The 21,433-nt window shown below is 26.8% G+C and overlaps 1 protein-coding gene across 8 annotated transcripts in view; it reads right to left on the minus strand.

The window, feature by feature from the left end:
• Nucleotides 1-21,433, minus strand: part of LOC145293690 (inhibitor of growth protein 3-like) — a 107,844-nt gene that overhangs the window by 24,767 nt on the left and 61,644 nt on the right. For 4 of the 8 annotated variants that reach the window (XM_080140095.1, XM_080140093.1, XM_080140094.1 and 1 more), the window contains one exon: nucleotides 16,712-16,774. The exons of the other annotated variants lie outside the window; for them this stretch is intronic. In XM_080140095.1, coding sequence (XP_079996221.1) covers nucleotides 16,712-16,774 — 63 coding nt within the window. The remainder of the gene's footprint in view (nucleotides 1-16,711; nucleotides 16,775-21,433) is intronic. 8 annotated transcript variants of the gene reach the window in all.

A 21,433-nucleotide genomic window follows, 5' to 3' on the forward strand; every position in this document is an offset into this window, starting at 1 on the left:
ATATAAAAATCTTATTTAGAACATTATGTATAAATATATATAAAAATCTTATTTAGAATATTATATATAAATATATATAAAAATCTTATTTAGAATATTATATATAAATATATATAAAAATCTTATTTAGAATATTATATATAAATATATATAAAAATCTTATTTAGAATATTATATATAAATATATATAAAAATCTTATTTAGAATATTATATATAAATATATATAAAAATCTTATTTAGAACATTATGTATAAATATATATAAAAATCTTATTTAGAACATTATGTATAAATATATATAAAAATCTTATTTAGAACATTATGTATAAATATATATAAAAATCTTATTTAGAACATTATGTATAAATATATATAAAAATCTTATTTAGAATATTATATATAAATATATATAAAAATCTTATTTAGAATATTATATATAAATATATATAAAAATCTTATTTAGAATATTATATATAAATATATATAAAAATCTTATTTAGAATATTATATATAAATATATATAAAAATCTTATTTAGAATATTATGTATAAATATATATAAAAATCTTATTTAGAACATTATGTATAAATATATATAAAAATCTTATTTAGAATATTATATATAAATATATATAAAAATCTTATTTAGAATATTATATATAAATATATATAAAAATCTTATTTAGAATATTATATATAAATATATATAAAAATCTTATTTAGAATATTATGTATAAATATATATAAAAATCTTATTTAGAACATTATGTATAAATATATATAAAAATCTTATTTAGAATATTATATATAAATATATATAAAAATCTTATTTAGAATATTATATATAAATATATATAAAAATCTTATTTAGAACATTATGTATAAATATATATAAAAATCTTATTTAGAACATTATGTATAAATATATATAAAAATCTTATTTAGAATATTATGTATAAATATATATAAAAATCTTATTTAGAACATTATGTATAAATATATATAAAAATCTTATTTAGAATATTATATATAAATATATATAAAAATCTTATTTAGAATATTATATATAAATATATATAAAAATCTTATTTAGAATATTATATATAAATATATATAAAAATCTTATTTAGAATATTATATATAAATATATATAAAAATCTTATTTAGAATATTATATATAAATATATATAAAAATCTTATTTAGAATATTATATATAAATATATATAAAAATATTATTTAGAATATTATGTATAAATATATATAAAAATCTTATTTAGAATATTATGTATAAATATATATAAAAATATTATTTAGAACATTATATATAAATATATATAAAAATCTTATTTAGAACATTATGTATAAATATATATAAAAATCTTATTTAGAATATTATATATAAATATATATAAAAATCTTATTTAGAATATTATATATAAATATATATAAAAATCTTATTTAGAATATTATATATAAATATATATAAAAATCTTATTTAGAATATTATATATAAATATATATAAAAATCTTATTTAGAATATTATATATAAATATATATAAAAATCTTATTTAGAATATTATGTATAAATATATATAAAAATCTTATTTAGAATATTATGTATAAATATATATAAAAATCTTATTTAGAACATTATGTATAAATATATATAAAAATCTTATTTAGAATATTATATATAAATATATATAAAAATCTTATTTAGAATATTATATATAAATATATATAAAAATCTTATTTAGAATATTATATATAAATATATATAAAAATCTTATTTAGAATATTATATATAAATATATATAAAAATCTTATTTAGAATATTATATATAAATATATATAAAAATCTTATTTAGAACATTATATATAAATATATATAAAAATCTTATTTAGAACATTATGTATAAATATATATAAAAATCTTATTTAGAACATTATGTATAAATATATATAAAAATCTTATTTAGAATATTATATATAAATATATATAAAAATCTTATTTAGAATATTATATATAAATATATATAAAAATCTTATTTAGAATATTATATATAAATATATATAAAAATCTTATTTAGAATATTATGTATAAATATATATAAAAATCTTATTTAGAATATTATATATAAATATATATAAAAATCTTATTTAGAATATTATGTATAAATATATATAAAAATCTTATTTAGAATATTATATATAAATATATATAAAAATCTTATTTAGAATATTATATATAAATATATATAAAAATCTTATTTAGAATATTATGTATAAATATATATAAAAATCTTATTTAGAACATTATGTATAAATATATATAAAAATCTTATTTAGAATATTATATATAAATATATATAAAAATCTTATTTAGAATATTATATATAAATATATATAAAAATCTTATTTAGAATATTATATATAAATATATATAAAAATCTTATTTAGAATATTATGTATAAATATATATAAAAATCTTATTTAGAATATTATATATAAATATATATAAAAATCTTATTTAGAATATTATGTATAAATATATATAAAAATCTTATTTAGAATATTATATATAAATATATATAAAAATCTTATTTAGAATATTATGTATAAATATATATAAAAATCTTATTTAGAATATTATGTATAAATATATATAAAAATCTTATTTAGAATATTATGTATAAATATATATAAAAGACAAAATGTGTGTGCACATTTTATGTATGTCCGGCAAAGGCTTTTTTCGCTGGGCTTTTTTTTGGGGGGGGGGGGTTACTTTGTCTAAGAACTTTTTATATACAGTCTAAATAATAATATCATCTAGGATTTGGGAATGCGGGCCGCGTCTAGATTTATTTACATCGACTTTTATAAAAATCCCACTATTTCGCTGTGTCGCTTGTTTGTTCGGCTTTTTAGTATAAATAAAATGAAACTAAATTAAAAAGGTGTGTGTTCTCAGCTTTCGCACCGGAACGTACAGAAAGCAATCAGCTTTTGATCGATGCGGTAGAAACCGTCATATCAGACAATTGCTTTCATTTGGACACCCCCCATTTTTTAAGGGGAGCTGGTTTTCAACCCAACATCTTGGTGAAACAAAACCAAAACAAACTTGACTGCGGAATTGATGTTTGACATAATTCACTTTTAAGTTAAGTCAACACGCTTTCTTTTTTTTTCGCTTTCGCCTCAAGGATTCGGGTTTGAGCATACCTATCGCCCCAAAACCTTTTTTTTTTCAAATACCCGGGCACTGCCAGACTGTATTTATTACATCATGTTGGTTTTTTTAATTGTTTTTTTTTTCCTGATTTTTTTTTAGAAGTTTTAACAGTTTTTTTTTAAAAATAATATTTAAAACAGGGTTATTACTTCACTTTGTTTTGATTTTACCTCCACCCTCACCACCACACACACACCTCTAAACACCCGGGCAATGCTAGTTATGTATAAATGCAATGTTTATTCAAATAACTAGAATGTACATAGGATCCACAGATGTAGGTTCAAGGATAGATTCAGGAATCATGTACCATCTTTTAGGGTACCTAGCAATGATTCCAACAGGAAATCAACTACTCTGGCCAAAAGGATAAGGGAATTGTGTAGCAGTAACATGGAATACAAACTAAAATGGTCCATATTAAGTAGAGCAGGGAAATATAAACCTAGTAAATGCAAGAGATGCAATTTTTGCACTCTAGAAACATACCATATAATAGTATCTAATGATAACCTACTTAATAAAAGGCAGGAAGTAGTCCAAAATTCTCTGCACAAAAACCAACTGTACTCTTTTGTCTTAGGCCAGATTAAGTAGTCAATGTAAAGAGTAGGGGCAAATAGGATGATAGAATTGTTAAGATATTTTAAAACAAATTTGTAAAAGTCTTCAAGCATAAATTATTTCAGTAGACAGAGTATAGAAAGAAGAATTTGGAAAAATGTAATTAAATAAATAATAAAATAAAAGTAAACAAGGAAATAAACATCTTGTAGCTGATATTATTAAATTTGAGAGAGAGAGGATACTTGCGGAAGAAAAGGTTGATAATTAAACTGAACTATAACGAGAACCTAATTATGGTATAATAAAAAAAGTAAAATAAATAAAAGTATAAATTAGACCTCTTATATTTAACTAAACTTAATTCCTTTAATAGAAGGAAGGTAACTAATATAACTTTTTAAGCAGGATTATTTCTCTTAGATTGGGTGTAAACATGTAAGCAGTATTCCTTACACACACACACACAATTAGTTTGGGTCCTTATATAACTTGAAAAAAAAAAAAAAAAAATCAAACCAAGACACTTTATTTATGATATTTTTGTAACATGTAATCAAAAAAGAATTTAAGTTGATGTGGTAGTAACAAAATGATAGCTTTTCTCCATAAGACAAGATGGACAACAACTGGATATTGGCCGACGCGAGCAATTTTGGTTATTTCTGAATTTTACATATTATATCACGTTTTTTATTTGAGAACTTTGTTTTTTCTGGTGAGTCTACAGAAGGAAATATTCAATGTTGACATATAAATATTGACCATTCCTGCAAACTGTACCAGTTTTTTATTTTGGAAAGAAAACAAAATAAGATATTAAAACATTGGACTTTGGAATCTCGCTAAATTGTTATTTATTTAGACTTTGTTCTTATATCTTAACAAACATTCCTGATTTAAAAAGATTGGTATACATAAAAAGCGTACATTTTCATAAAACCTATATATTTTGTTATAATAGTCAAGTTATTTTCTTTCATGGCGTGCACCATATTCTGAATCATGGCAGCCCATATAAAGCGATCCTGAACAAGGTCGTTCAAGATAGGCAACCAATACTAATTTCACCATCAAAGGTTGACCACCCATCGATGTGATAGTTCAGCGAAGTCTTTCTTAATGATGGCTGTTCAACAATACGCTTGCATCACGCAAGCAGAGATGTAGGAAAGATTAAGTGCAAGTTAATTTTATTTTGGGGCAAGTTGTATGTTTGACTCATTAAAGACAATATTGAAGCAAGATAAACAGCATAAAGCAGTCGAAGTGTACCATAGTTTTGGATCTGAATCCAGATCCACAACATTCCTTCAGTTCCTTTCTATTACAATCAAATCTATCACGATTTTCTGCTTCCAATTCATCTTTTGGTCTTCCTTTTCTTTTTCCATCAGAGGTCCATGGAGCATTTGGTTGGCAATCCTCTCTGAGGCCAATCTTAGTGTACGTCGGAACCATCCTAGAACTCGTGTGCAGATTAATGACGATACTACCTGTTGTTTAGTGTGGTCTCTGACTTCTTGGTTCTATGAGATCTCTAGAATCTTTCTAAGGCATTTAGAATAAAACGCAATTAATTTCTTTTCCTGGCTCATTTTGAGATGCCAAGTTTCATTGTTTCACCAAGTTTCACTAGTAAAGTCAGTCATTGTCAAAATTTTCCAACTTAGGTTTATTATTTGGGAGATTGGAGGGGGGGGGAGATAGAGTGTCATTCTTTTTGACTACAAAACTTTGGATTACACTCAACCAGATTTTGAATTAGAATCAACAAGTAAAAAACATTCATTTCAAACGTACCAGCCTTATCAACGAGCCTACTGTTGATTTTATACACCATCTTCTACATGTGTGGTGATAAAACTTCTGAAACGCATTTGGGATGTTAGGCTGTATAAGGGTGTCAACTTTGGTACAAAATCACTTTCCTTCTTTAATTGGATTTTTTCAAATATCGATTTTTGATACTTATCGGAACCATTCCAATACAAAACCTGTCTAAGAACACGCCCAGGCACACAAAGCCGTTTCTGAGTCCAGAGGGAACTCAGACATTCATACACACAAAGGAATATTCACACAGGCCATCTCTAAAGATAGCTCACTGACAACAATGTTGTTCTCTGGAGCGTGAGTGACAACAAGTCTCACCAGATGTTCAGTACTCTCTATCTTATTCAATAACGTTTGCAAATGACTTTACATCATTGCAACAGCCGGTTGCCATTGATTTCTCAGTGGCATTGATTATTGGTCTTCACTGGAATATTATACACACGACTGGGGACCGTTTGTGAACATAATATTCCCATGAAACTTCTTCCTTTAGGGAAAACCGTTTCAAGCCGCCTAGAGTGAATGCTACTGGCATATATACATACTAGAGCTTTTTTTTTTTTTATTTATGAGTTGAGACTTTGAAATTAAATTTTTTTTATTTGGAGCAAAATTTGGTTCTTTTGTATTTTCTTTTTTAATAATAATCATAATAATAATAATAATAATCATACTAATAACAATAATAATAATAATAATCATAATAATAATAATCATATTAAAATAATAATAATCATCATAAAATAATAATAATCATAATAATAATCATAATAAAATAATAATAATCATCATAAAATAATAATAATCATAATAATAATAATCATCATAAAATAATAATAATCATAATAATAATAATAATCATAATAAAATAATAATAATCATCATAAAATAATAATAATCATAATAATAATAATCATCATAAAATAATAATAATCATAATAATAATAATAATCATAATAAAATAATAATAATCATAATAATAATAATCATATTAAAATAATAATAATCATCATAAAATAATAATAATCATAATAATAATAATCATCATAAAATAATAATAATCATAATAATAATAATCATAATAAAATAATAATAATCATAATGATAATAATAATAATCATGATAATAATAATCATAATAAAATAATAATAATCATCAAAATAATCATAATAATAACAATCATACTAATAACAATAATAATAATAATAATAATAATAATCATAATAATAATCAAAATAATAATAATAATAATCATAATAATCAAAATAATAATGATCATAATAATAATAATAATCAAAATAATAATGATCATAATAATAATAATAATCATAATAATCAAAATAATAATCATAATAATAATAATCATAATAATAATCATAATCATAATAATAATAACAATAGATTTTATTCATTTTAAACTTGCATCATTTTTTTTACTTTTTAATTTTTATTTTGAATATTCATATATGATGCTAAGATGTGAACATTTATTCAAGATTATCTTAACAGTTAATCCGACAAATTGCTTTTAGGAATGAAATGTAAATATTTCTATGCAGCTTTCTTGCCATAAGTATTATTTCTATTACTACTTTCTCTCACTATATTTTAGCAAGTAAAAGTGAGTGAGAGAAAGGAAGTGCGAAAAATCGTGTGAGAAAGAGAGAGAGGGAGAGTGAGTGAGGGAGAAAGAGTGAGAGGAGAGAAAGAAGGGAAGAAAGAGTGAGAAAAATAGAAAGGGGAGAGAAACAGAGAGAGAAAGAGTGAGAAAGCTTGAGAGGGGAGAGAACGAGAGAGAGGGGAGAAAGAAAGAGGGGAGAGAACGAGAGAGAGGGGAGAAAGAAAGAGGGGTGAGAAAGAGAGGGGGAGAGAAAGAGTGAGAGAGAGAAAGAAAGACAAAAAGTGAGAGAGAGGGAGAGAAAAGGTGAGAGAGAGGGGGAAGAGAAAGAGAGAGAGGGAAGAGAGAGAGGGGGAAGAGAAAGAGAGAGAGGGAAGAGAGAGAGGGGGGAGAAAGAGTGAGAGAGAGAGGGGGGAGAAAGAGTGAGAGAGACAGGAGGAAGAGAGAGGGAAGAAAGAATGAGAGACGGGGATAAAAAGAGTGAGTGAGAGAGAGAAAGGGGAGAAAGAGTGAGAGAAGGAGAGAGAAGAGGATAGAAAGAGATAGAAAAAAGAAAAGGTTACATAAATTGAAAGAAATAGAGACGATAAGATTTTCAATATTTCATTTTTTTGTAAAAAAATCTAAAAAAAAAAATAACATCTTCACTCATTTTTTTGAGGAAATCCTTTTATAACATTCATTTTCATCGCATAAATTTGTATTGTTTTATACAGGTTTTCCATTTTATCTATATGTGTGCGTGAAAAATAAAAGTGATGGGGAATAAAAACAAAATATAATCCGAAAGATTCAACGCAAACAAGACGTGTGGGGAGAATTAATATTTCGCTTCATATTCAAAGTTTATTCATAATTGAGAATCACATCTTTATTTTAGATGTGATTTTCGTTTATTCCTTTTTCCAGTTTTTATTCATTTTACTTCAGTGTAAGTTCGCACTTTATTATCTTGATATGAGATACGTAGATGCGAGTGTTCACCTTCTCTTTTATCTCAAAAATGTACAATGCCTCCGTTCACTTTCGAAAGACAATGGATACCCCCTGTAGGGCCAGCTGTGCATGTAATTGTGAGGCAAGGATTGCACAATCTTCAACCACACCTCTCCTGAATTGGCACTGTTTGAGTCCAGTGGCAAGGAGAAGTCCAGGATGATAGGAAACAATTCCGAACTAAGAGCGCATACAGCACCTGGTCCAAATGGCCACCCATTTAGTACTGACCAGGTTTAACGTTGCTCAACTTAGCTAAACTTCGGTGATCCAGCGGGAACCAGTGTGTCAACGTGATTATGCCATATTAATCCTAAATATCAGCGCGAGATTTTGATTGCAATGTGAACATTCAAAAGAAAAGACGTGCTTAAGTAGCAGAAAGTTGGGGAGGGGGAAAAAAAAGAAAAGAAAACGAACAAAACGTAGAGGTAATAAAAAAAAGTAAAGAACATAAGTTTTCATCTCAAATTGACCAGTTATAAATGTGTTCTCTTCGTCTTGCCAGATTCCAGAACAAAAATTCATTTAGTCTGGTGGAATATCCAATTAAATGCTGTTATTTAAACTAACATAACTAGAAGTTGTATCATTCTTCATATGAGCCCATGTATAGCTGTGTCATGCGATTTTATTTACATTTCAAATACTATGTTATTTTGAATATTTGGTCAAGATTTCTATGAAAAGGGAAGTATCCTGACAAAGCCCTGTACAGAGAGATCTTGCACACTCAAGGATAGTGTCTAGTAGGTATTCAAGTTCTCTCATGGTGTGTGTGTGTGTGTAGAAAAAGAGGGAAAATATCTAACAAATGAGACTAAAACACTTTTCACATGAAAGTATTTGCTAGTCATTTATTCGTGGCTTCACAAGGCTACAGGGGAGACAACCAAATCAGAACACTATATATAAAAATGTAGGCAAATTTGGGCATATTTTATTGGTTTGAAAACGTAGCTTCTTTTTACCAACTGTCATAAAATTTTAACCATAGAATAGTATAGAATCTTCAAAAAGCTACAAATTTTCATGTAGATATGTCGTAAAGATATGAGCATTTTAATATTCAATTTGGCTAATATATCCATATTTAGATATACCACCTTTTTCTGCAATTTTATAAGTTCCAAATCTCAGCGACTATTGATCAGAATTAAACAGATGAAGACTCGTTGGAAATGTAATGATCTAAATTGTGTAGTGAACTATGTGACATTTGCCCATAAGATGGCGCATTAAAAGGATCATCCGTCATCCAAAGGCTATTTTTGGCACTTTTTTACAGCCATAAAATATTTTATCATAGTCATTTGTTTTCTTAGTTTTGCATATGAATTACAAAATATCTGATATTTTCCCAAAACATCTGGCCTTGATGGAGGGGAGATTAAAACTGGCTGCTATGGTTTCAAATGATTTGAAATAACAGCAAGGGGAGACTTGATTCCAAATATTTCTCATGTGTTATATCTCCTTTCTTTGGTTTTCATACATAAAGTAAATTTCACAGTGTATAAGGATTATTTGATACTGGAGATATTCATAATCGTACCCTATTTCCAAAAGAGGGGAGATATAACATATGAGAAATATTTGGAATCAAGTCTCCCCTTGCCGTTATTTCAGATCATTTGAAACCATAGCAGCAAGTTTTAGTCTCCCCTCCATCAAGGCCAGAGGTTTTGGGAATTATATATATATATATATATATATATATATATATTATTCAAGGACTAAATTTTTCAAAAAGAAAGAATTCACGTCACCTGATGAGGTCATTGGTTATTTATAACTGACTGATCAAAACATTGTAATGATTGTGTAGTGACTATGTATTATGTTTATCTGAATATAAATGCAAGTATATCCTGCTCTTTTTATTGAGCACTCTTATATACACCTTATTACATTCATTGGTCTTCATCTGATGTACATCATGTTTTGCTTATGTGAGCAAATAAGTCATATTACAATTGTTAGATGCTTGGTCAAGGAAGGGGGAGGATGACGCAGAGAATGAAAAATATCTCTGGCCATAGTCAGACCACACAAGAGTTATTCTCTTTGTTTAAAAAAGTGCCTAATTTAATGGAAGAGTCCCAATGATGTTGGCTTTGTGAAAGAAAAAAATGATTGGAGAACAGTAGGACTTCTGGATGGCTAAATAATGAACCCCCAACAAAAAAGCCAGAGTTAGTCAGGTGTGAAAAGATCTCGAAGGAGTATCAAGAGTGGGAATTAAAGTTGAATGTTGGAGAGTGGGAAGTTGGTTTAGGGTAGAGCTACAAGGTGGTTTGGGCGAGTGTGCTCCTTTGGGTTGAGTGGCTCCCTTTGAAACTCACAGTCAAGGGACTCTGTAATTGAACTTGGATGTGTCGGTCTGGTTGAGCAAAGATCTGCAAGTCTGCCATTCAATCTTTGTGAAGCGAGTGTCACTTATGAAAAATATTAGTTGTTTATAAAGTAGACGTCTGCTTTTTTTTTGCTTGGGATTCTAATTCTTTGTTACAACATTAAATCGATGGATCAACATGGATCATCGATGGATTAGACCAGAACAACATGTAGGACGAACACAAACAGGCGAGTAAACACACAGGCATGTTCACATATTATACATGTTAACCGGTCGTACAATACGCTTAAACATAATATTTTAATCCATGCAGATTATGTATTAAAGAATTTATCCTCTTTTGATTATTATATATTATGATGAATATTATTATATAATATGTTATTATATATTACGGTGAATGTTATTATATATTACGATGAATGGTATTATATATTACGGTGAATGTTATTATATATTACGGTGAATGTTATTATATATTATGGTGAATGTTATTATATATTATGATGAATGTTATTATATATTACGATGAATGTTATTATATATTAGGGTGAATGTTATTATATATTAGGGTGAATGTTATTATATATTACGGTGAATGTTATTATATATTACGATGAATGTTATTATATATTACGGTGAATGTTATTATATATTATGATGAATGTTATTATATATTACGATGAATGTTATTATATATTACGATGAATGTTATTATATATTACGATGAATGTTATTATATATTACGGTGAATGTTATTATATATTACGATGAATGTTATTATATATTACGATGAATCTTATTATATATTACGATGAATGTTTTATACACTACGATGAATGTTATTATATATTATGATGAATGTTATTATATATTATGATGAATATTATTATATATTACGATGAATGTTATTATATATTACGATGAATGTTATTATATATTACGATGAATATTATTATATATTACGATGAATGTTATTATATATTACGATGAATGTTATTATATATTATGATGAATATTATTATATATTACGATGAATGTTATTATATATTACGATGAATATTATTATATATTATGATGAATGTTATTATATATTACGATGAATGTTATTATATATTATGATGAATATTATTATATATTACGATGAATGTTATTATATATTACGATGAATGTTATTATATATTATGATGAATGTTATTATATATTACGATGAATGTTATTATATATTACGATGAATGTTATTATATATTACGATGAATGTTATTATATATTATGATGAATGTTATTATATATTATGGTGAATGTTATTATATATTATGGTGAATGTTATTATATATTACGATGAATGTTATTTTATATTATGATGAATATTATAATATATTATGATGAATGTTATTATATATTATGATGAATGTCATATATTATGATGAATGTTATTATATATTATGATGAATGTTATTATATATTATGATGAATGTTATTATATATTATGATGAATGTTATTATATATTATGATGAATGTTATTATATATTATGATGAATGTTATTATATATTATGATGAATGTTATTATATATTATGATGAATGTTATTATATATTATGATGAATGTTATTATATATTATGATGAATGTTATTATATATTATGATGAATGTTATTATATATTATGATGAATGTTATTATATATTACGATGAATGTTATTATATATTATGATGAATGTTATTATATATTATGATGAATGTTATTATATATTACGATGAATATTATTATATATTATGATGAATGTTATTATATATTATGATGAATGTTATTATATATTACGATGAATGTTATTATATATTACGATGAATGTTATTATATATTACGATGAATGTTATTATATATTATGATGAATGTTATTATATATTATGATGAATGTTATTATATATTATGATGAATGTTATTATATATTACGATGAATATTATTATATATTATGATGAATGTTGTTATATATTATGATGAATGTTATTATATATTACGGTGAATGTTATTATATATTACGATGAATGTTATTATATATTATGGTGAATGTTATTATATATTACGATGAATGTTATTATATATTATGATGAATGTTATTATATATTACGATGATTGTTATTATATATTATGATGAATGTTATTATATATTATGATGAATGTTATTATATATTACGGTGAATGTTGTTATATATTACGATGAATGTTATTATATATTATGATGAATGTTATTATATATTATGATGAATGTTATTATATATTACGATGAATGTTATTATATATTATGATGAATGTTATTATATATTACGGTGAATATTATTATATATTATGATGAATGTTGTTATATATTATGATGAATGTTATTATATATTACGGTGAATGTTATTATATATTACGATGAATGTTATTATATATTATGGTGAATGTTATTATATATTACGATGAATGTTATTATATATTATGATGAATGTTATTATATATTATGATGAATGTTATTATATATTATGATGAATGTTATTATATATTATGATGAATATTATTATATATTATGATGAATGTTATTATATATTATGATGAATATTATTATATATTACGATGAATGTTATTATATATTATGATGAATGTTATTATATATTATGATGAATGTTATTATATATTACGATGAATGTTATTATATATTACGATGAATGTTTTTATATATTATGATGAATGTTGTTATATATTATGATGAATGTTATTATATATTACGGTGAATGTTATTATATATTACGATGAATGTTATTATATATTATGGTGAATGTTATTATATATTACGATGAATGTTATTATATATTATGATGAATGTTATTATATATTACGATGAATGTTATTATATATTATGATGAATGTTATTATATATTATGATGAATGTTATTATATATTACGGTGAATGTTGTTATATATTACGATGAATGTTATTATATATTATGATGAATGTTATTATATATTATGATGAATGTTATTATATATTACGATGAATGTTATTATATATTATGATGAATGTTATTATATATTACGGTGAATATTATTATATATTATGATGAATGTTGTTATATATTATGATGAATGTTATTATATATAGTACGGTGAATGTTATTATATATTACGATGAATGTTATTATATATTATGGTGAATGTTATTATATATTACGATGAATGTTATTATATATTATGATGAATGTTATTATATATTACGATGAATGTTATTATATATTATGATGAATGTTATTATATATTACGATGAATGTTATTATATATTACGATGAATGTTATTATATATTACGATGAATGTTATTATATATTACGGTGAATGTTGTTATATATTACGATGAATGTTATTATATATTATGATGAATGTTATTATATATTATGATGAATGTTATTATATATTACGATGAATGTTTTTATATATTACGGTGAATGTTTTTATATATTACGGTGAATGTTTTTATATATTATGATGAATGTTATTATATATTACGATGAATGTTATTATATATTACGATGAATGTTATTATATATTATGATGAATGTTATTATATATTACGGTGAATGTTATTATATATTATGATGAATGTTATTATATATTACGATGAATGTTATTATATATTCAGATGAATGTTATTATATATTACGATGAATGTTATTATATATTACGATGAATGTTATTATATATTATGATGAATGTTATTATATATTATGATGAATGTTATTATATATTACGATGAATGTTATTATATATTATGAGGAATATTATTATATAACGTGAGGAATAATTTGCCCAATGGACTAATTCGCAAAAGATAAAAATAATAAAAAAATATCGTTCATCAAATTCCGTCTGTTTACAATATCACATCAGCTGATATTTGTGTTTGATTCTGAATGCCCTGGAAAAGTCATTTCTGATTAATGTCTAGTTTTAAAATATGCAAACCAAGAAATGATTTGCAGCAGTTTTAAATGGTACCTCTTCTTTTATAGTAAATTGAACTCATTAATAAGAAAAAATTAAAATAAAATGGTGAGATACACCTGGAATTGAACATAGGATCATTCGATCTGTAGTTAAATACTCTACCACTCAGCTATATCTCCAGATGTCAATAAATCTGTTTGTTTTTTTTTTTTAAGAAGAAATGATTTGCTGAGATTTTATTATTTCCTTTGGCTGGTGTAACATAAAATATTCCCTTGTAAAATTTTTTAAAAAAATCTATAAGAGAGAAAGAAAGACTATTTTTTTAAGATAAGAGTTTTCTGATTTTCGATACTTATCGGATAAATTTCTGTACAAAACATATCTAAGAACACTGCCAGACATATAAATTACCTTTGTGTGAAATTTGCGAAAGATAGGTTCAGCCGTTTCAGAACATATGGGGAAAGAACTGACACTCACACAAAGTGACTTTTATATAAAAGTCAAGGTGTATATACATAGACACATGGAAATAGGGGAAGGGGAATGTCCAACAATATGCTATGAATAACGTGCGAGAAAAGCTCTCATGTGAAGTTCATATGATGCTTCGGTTTAATTGATAGTGATTTTAGATTGGCAAAAGCTGAGAGAAGGAAGATATTCATTTGGAGACAACATTACAAATGAATAAGGAGAAATTAGTGAGAGGAGGAGAAAATGGAAAAAGAAAAGGGAGCAGGAGGAGGGGGAAGCAAGGAAAAAGGAGGAATAAAAAGGGGGAGCAAGGATAAAGAGTGGAGAGGAGAAGGAGCAAGAAAAACAATGACAGGGTGGAAGAGACAGCAAAGAAAAAGAGAAGAGGTGGAAAGTGCAAGAAAAGAAAGAGGAGGAGATAGCAAAGAAATGGAGGAGGAGGAGAAAGCAAAAAAATGGAGGAGGAGGAGAAAGCAAAGAAATGGAGGAGGAGGAAGAGAAAGAAAAGAAATGGAGGAGGAGGAGGAGAAAGCAAAGAAATGGAGGAGGAGGAGGAGAAAGCAAAGAAATGGAGGAGGAGGAGGAGAAAGCAAAGAAATGGAGGAGGAGGAGGAGGAGAAAGCAAAGAAATGGAGGAGGAGGAGGAGGAAGAGATAGCAAAGAAATGGAGGAGGAGAAAGCAAAGAAATGGAGGAGGAGGAGAAAGCAAAGAAATGGAGGAGGAGGAGAAAGCAAAAAAATGGAGGAGGAGGAGGAAGAGATAGCAAAGAAATGGAGGAGGAGAAAGCAAAGAAATGGAGGAGGAGGAGGAGGAGGAGAAAGCAAAGAAATGGAGGAGGAGGAGGAGGATGAGGAGAAAGCAAACAAATGGAGGAGGAGGAGGAGAAAGCAAAGAAATGGAGGAGGAGGAGGAGGAGAAAGCAAAGAAATGGAGGAGGAGGAGGAGGAGGAGGAGGAGGAGGAAGAGATAGCAAAGAAATGGAGGAGGAGAAAGCAAAGAAATGGAGGAGGAGGAGAAAGCAAAGAAATGGAGGAGAAGGAGGAGAAAGCAAAGAAATGGAGGAGAAGGAGGAGAAAGCAAAGAAATGAGGGAGAAGGAGGAGAAAGAAAAAAATGAGGGAGAAGGAGGAGAAAGAAAAAAATGAGGGAGAAGGAGGAGAAAGCAAAGAAATGGGGTAAGAGGAGGAAAAAGCAAAGAAATGGAGGAGGAGGAGGAGGAGGAGGAGGAGGAGAAGAAGGAGAAAGCAAAGAAATGGAGGAGGAGGAGGAGAAGGAGGAGGAGAAGGAGAAAGCAAAGAAATGGAGGAGGAGGAGGAGGAGAAGGAGAAAGCAAAGAAATGGGGGAGGGGGAAGAGGAGAAAACAAACGAAAAAGAAGAGAGGGAGGATTAGAAAGCAAAGAAATAGGAGAGGGAAGCAAAAAAAAAAAAAAAAGAGGGAAGCAAAAAAAAAAAAAAGAGGGAAGAAGAGAAAGCTAAGAAAGGGGTAGAGGAAATGCAAACAAAAAGGATTAAAAGAAAAAAAGGAAGGGAAGAAGAAGGAAAAACAAAAACAAATATGCAGATATAAAGGATATAATTTGATAGGACCAATATTTTTTTTTTTTTATGAGGTCATCAAGGAGGTCAGACAAAGTTTACCTTATTCATTTGTAAGGCTGTCTCCGAATAAATAACATCTTTCTTCTCTTGGCTTTTACAAATCTGAAGAAGGCATAAATTTTATCGAAACGTTATATGGATTGAAAAAACCCATTTCACTAGAAAAGATCATTCGACAACATTAGGTCAAATACAGAAAATACATTTGAAAATTTCCGTAGAAAAACAGTTTGGCAACCATCATGCACACAAAAGGGAAACAGTTTCGAAAACAAAACGTAAGGTGATTGTTATAAATTGTGCAAAAGGAATAAAATTATACTAGTGCGATTAATTTTTTTACGTGAGATTTTGATTGCGGAGTGAAAATTCAAAAGAAAAAACATGCTTAAGTAGAAATGAGCGTGAAAAAAAAAATTGACAAGAAACAAACTTTATCTACCTAGCGTAGTCCAGCATTCGTTCATGTTATTTTTGTTTAGATTTTTAAATTTTCAAAAATAATGTGTGAGCCACAAAAAGTTTGGTTGTTTTACGGCATATAAACCCTTTTCAGGTTATTAAATGCCAAATCCAAAATTAATTTTGAAAAAAAAAAAAAAAAATTGACAAGAAACAAACTTTATCTACCTAGCGTAGTCCAGCATTCGTTCATGTTATTTTTGTTTAGATTTTTTAATTTTCAAAAATAATGTGTGAGCCACAAAAAGTTTGGTTGTTTTACGGCATATAAACCCTTTTCAGGTTATTAAATGCCAAATCCAAAATTAATTTTGAAAAAAAAAAAAAAAAATTGACAAGAAACAAACTTTATCTACCTAGCGTAGTCCAGCATTCGTTCATGTTATTTTTGTTTAGATTTTTAAATTTTCAAAAATAATGTGTGAGCCACAAAAAGTTTGGTTGTTTTACGGCATATAAACCCTTTTCAGGTTATTAAATGCCAAATCCAAAATTAATTTTGAAAAAAAAAAAAAAAAATTGACAAGAAACAAACTTTATCTACCTAGCGTAGTCCAGCATTCGTTCATGTTATTTTTGTTTAGATTTTTAAATTTTCAAAAATAATGTGTGAGCCACAAAAAGTTTGGTTGTTTTACGGCATATAAACCCTTTTCAGGTTATTAAATGCCAAATCCAAAATTAATTTTGAAAAAAAAAAAAAAAAATTGACAAGAAACAAACTTTATCTACCTAGCGTAGTCCAGCATTCGTTCATGTTATTTTTGTTTAGATTTTTAAATTTTCAAAAATAATGTGTGAGCCACAAAAAGTTTGGTTGTTTTACGGCATATAAACCCTTTTCAGGTTATTAAATGCCAAATCCAAAATTAATTTTGAAAAAAAAAAAAAAAAATTGACAAGAAACAAACTTTATCTACCTAGCGTAGTCCAGCATTCGTTCATGTTATTTTTGTTTAGATTTTTAAATTTTCAAAAATAATGTGTGAGCCACAAAAAGTTTGGTTGTTTTACGGCATATAAACCCTTTTCAGGTTATTAAATGCCAAATCCAAAATTAATTTTGAAAAAAAAAAAAAAATTGACAAGAAACAAACTTTATCTACCTAGCGTAGTCCAGCATTCGTTCATGTTATTTTTGTTTAGATTTTTAAATTTTCAAAAATAATGTGTGAGCCACAAAAAGTTTGGTTGTTTTACGGCATATAAACCCTTTTCAGGTTATTAAATGCCAAATCCAAAATTAATTTTGAAAAAAAAAAAAAAATTGACAAGAAACAAACTTTATCTACCTAGCGTAGTCCAGCATTCGTTCATGTTATTTTTGTTTAGATTTTTAAATTTTCAAAAATAATGTGTGAGCCACAAAAAGTTTGGTTGTTTTACGGCATATAAACCCTTTTCAGGTTATTAAATGCCAAATCCAAAATTAATTTTGAAAAAAAAAAAAAAATTGACAAGAAACAAACTTTATCTACCTAGCGTAGTCCAGCATTCGTTCATGTTATTTTTGTTTAGATTTTTAAATTTTCAAAAATAATGTGTGAGCCACAAAAAGTTTGGTTGTTTTACGGCATATAAACCCTTTTCAGGTTATTAAATGCCAAATCCAAAATTAATTTTGAAAAAAAAAAAAAAATTGACAAGAAACAAACTTTATCTACCTAGCGTAGTCCAGCATTCGTTCATGTTATTTTTGTTTAGATTTTTAAATTTTCAAAAATAATGTGTGAGCCACAAAAAGTTTGGTTGTTTTACGGCATATAAACCCTTTTCAGGTTATTAAATGCCAAATCCAAAATTAATTTTGAAAAAAAAAAAAAAATTGACAAGAAACAAACTTTATCTACCTAGCGTAGTCCAGCATTCGTTCATGTTATTTTTGTTTAGATTTTTAAATTTTCAAAAATAATGTGTGAGCCACAAAAAGTTTGGTTGTTTTACGGCATATAAACCCTTTTCAGGTTATTAAATGCCAAATCCAAAATTAATTTTGAAAAAAAAAAAAAAAATTGACAAGAAACAAACTTTATCTACCTAGCGTAGTCCAGCATTCGTTCATGTTATTTTTGTTTAGATTTTTAAATTTTCAAAAATAATGTGTGAGCCACAAAAAGTTTGGTTGTTTTACGGCATATAAACCCTTTTCAGGTTATTAAATGCCAAATCCAAAATTAATTTTGAAAAAAAAAAAAAAATTGACAAGAAACAAACTTTATCTACCTAGCGTAGTCCAGCATTCGTTCATGTTATTTTTGTTTAGATTTTTAAATGTTCAAAAATAATGTGTGAGCCACAAAAAGTTTGGTTGTTTTACGGCATATAAACCCTTTTCAGGTTATTAAATGCCAAATCCAGAATTAATTTTGAAAAAAAAAAAATGTTTGCTTAAAGTTGTTTATATTTTCACACATTTATTCATGGAGCTTAGTTGTTCTCCTTGTTTATCACCACTCGGTTGAATTCAGTCATTTTGGGAAAACTTTTTCGGTTTCAAGTTGTTTTTTTTTTTTTTTTACATTTTCACCCCAAACAAGGCAAATTGCCACTTTGGTGTAGGGGGCTACTATCAGGGGCAGCAACTACTGGGGCACTATGTTGGGATTTGGGCAGCAAGATGTCGGTTCACGTTACACTTGAACTTCTGCATGTCAGTACAGTTAGGGAAGCAGGGACCTGGAATGGAATTACAGAGTCTAGAGGTTCTGGGGAAGAAACTACTGGAGTAGAAAGATCTTTTACATCTAGGGATCTCTACTGTGTGGGGGTGGGATTTAGCTGCCTGTCGGGTTTGTCGAGGGTGTCTACGTCGTGGGGGCACAAGTGTATGCAGTTCGTCAGAGCATTCACCGTTCATAAATATCTTCAAATATTTGTTCATATGTTTGGTCTGTTTGTTTCATTTCACAGCATATCAACTTCCTTCGTGTTATTCAATGTCAAGTCCAGCCATTTTGGTAAAAACTTTCATGTTTCAAGTTCTTTATATCTTCAAATATTTATCTATGTTGTTGTTTTTTTTGTTGTACAGCATATCAACCCATTTAAAGTTAATCTGGACATGCTAGTAATATTTTTAATGCTTCAAGTTCTGTATATTTTCAAATATTTATTTATGGTGTTGGTTTGATTGTTTTGTAGTGAAAATTATCATTTTTGTTTTTGACTTTGTAATACATGATTGCACTAGTCATAAAGAGGTGGAAAAAAGATGGCTCAAAATGATTTTAAGGTTATTATTTAGAATTATCTCCACTGTAATAATCTTTCTTGCCATAATAATTATTTTTAGAAAGAAACCAAAGCAAGGATTTTAGTGTAAAGAACATGCTGTGATGGTAAAAAAGGAAGAAATGGCTAGTTAGAATCAAATATTGATTTGTTAGATGCGATGCTAGTGTGACTTAACCCAGTGAATACATTGTGTGAAAAAAGAAGAAGGAAATTTGAAGCTGCCAACTTGGAGGATGTAATGTAAATAGGAATAATCAAAGATTTCCTGCAAAGTTTTTACAATTTTCATACCATCCTCGTTACGGGCAGAGACAAGGATGGTATGAACAAAAGTTTGGTGAATTTTTGTAGTTTGCTTAATTTCTCATTTGGACCACAATCGAGAAAACCATCACAATCAAAATTGCTACATATTTTTTTTATTGAAATCGTTCCAGACAAAGCATATAACCACTTAATGTAAAGAGCTTAAAAATTTTTTTTTTATTAAATACTACTTCAAGGTGAAAAACTAGCTAACGATATGTGTTTCATGGATAAATTCTGACCCAGAAATCAGTAATTCTTTCTCTTTTTTTAAAAATACCATTGATGGAATGTGAGGACTAAAGGATAAAATCAGTGAGATTTACAAGGCTGCTGAAAATAAATCCCCACTTTTTACTCTGCTTTGCTTATGACCCTTGACTCAATCTATATATCTATAAAAGTGAACGTGTCTGTGTGTCTGTATACATTTCCCTACGCAATAGCTCTGTCAATTTTAAGTCTACAGACTCGAAATTTGATATACAGGGTACTGAGATTTGGGAAAATCTTTGTGATCAGTTTTTGGCCAGAAATTTGACTATTAAGGGGGTCAAAGTTCAACAATTTGATCTTTAAGAACTCTACCAAACTCCTCCAACAATTTTGGGTCTAAACACTTGAAATTTTAGATATAGATTCCTTGGACATGGATCTAACTTAATAACTTGATTTGAGCCCAAAAGAATAAATGTTAAAGGGTCATAATAGGGGTCAAAGTTAAAAAAATTGATCGCTTTTTTTTTTGCTTAACATACA

The sequence above is a fragment of the Euprymna scolopes genome, chromosome 15 (assembly GCF_053919585.1).
Source record: "Euprymna scolopes isolate OS-2025 chromosome 15, ASM5391958v1, whole genome shotgun sequence".
In the NCBI taxonomy this organism is placed as follows: Eukaryota; Metazoa; Mollusca; class Cephalopoda; order Sepiida; family Sepiolidae; genus Euprymna; species Euprymna scolopes.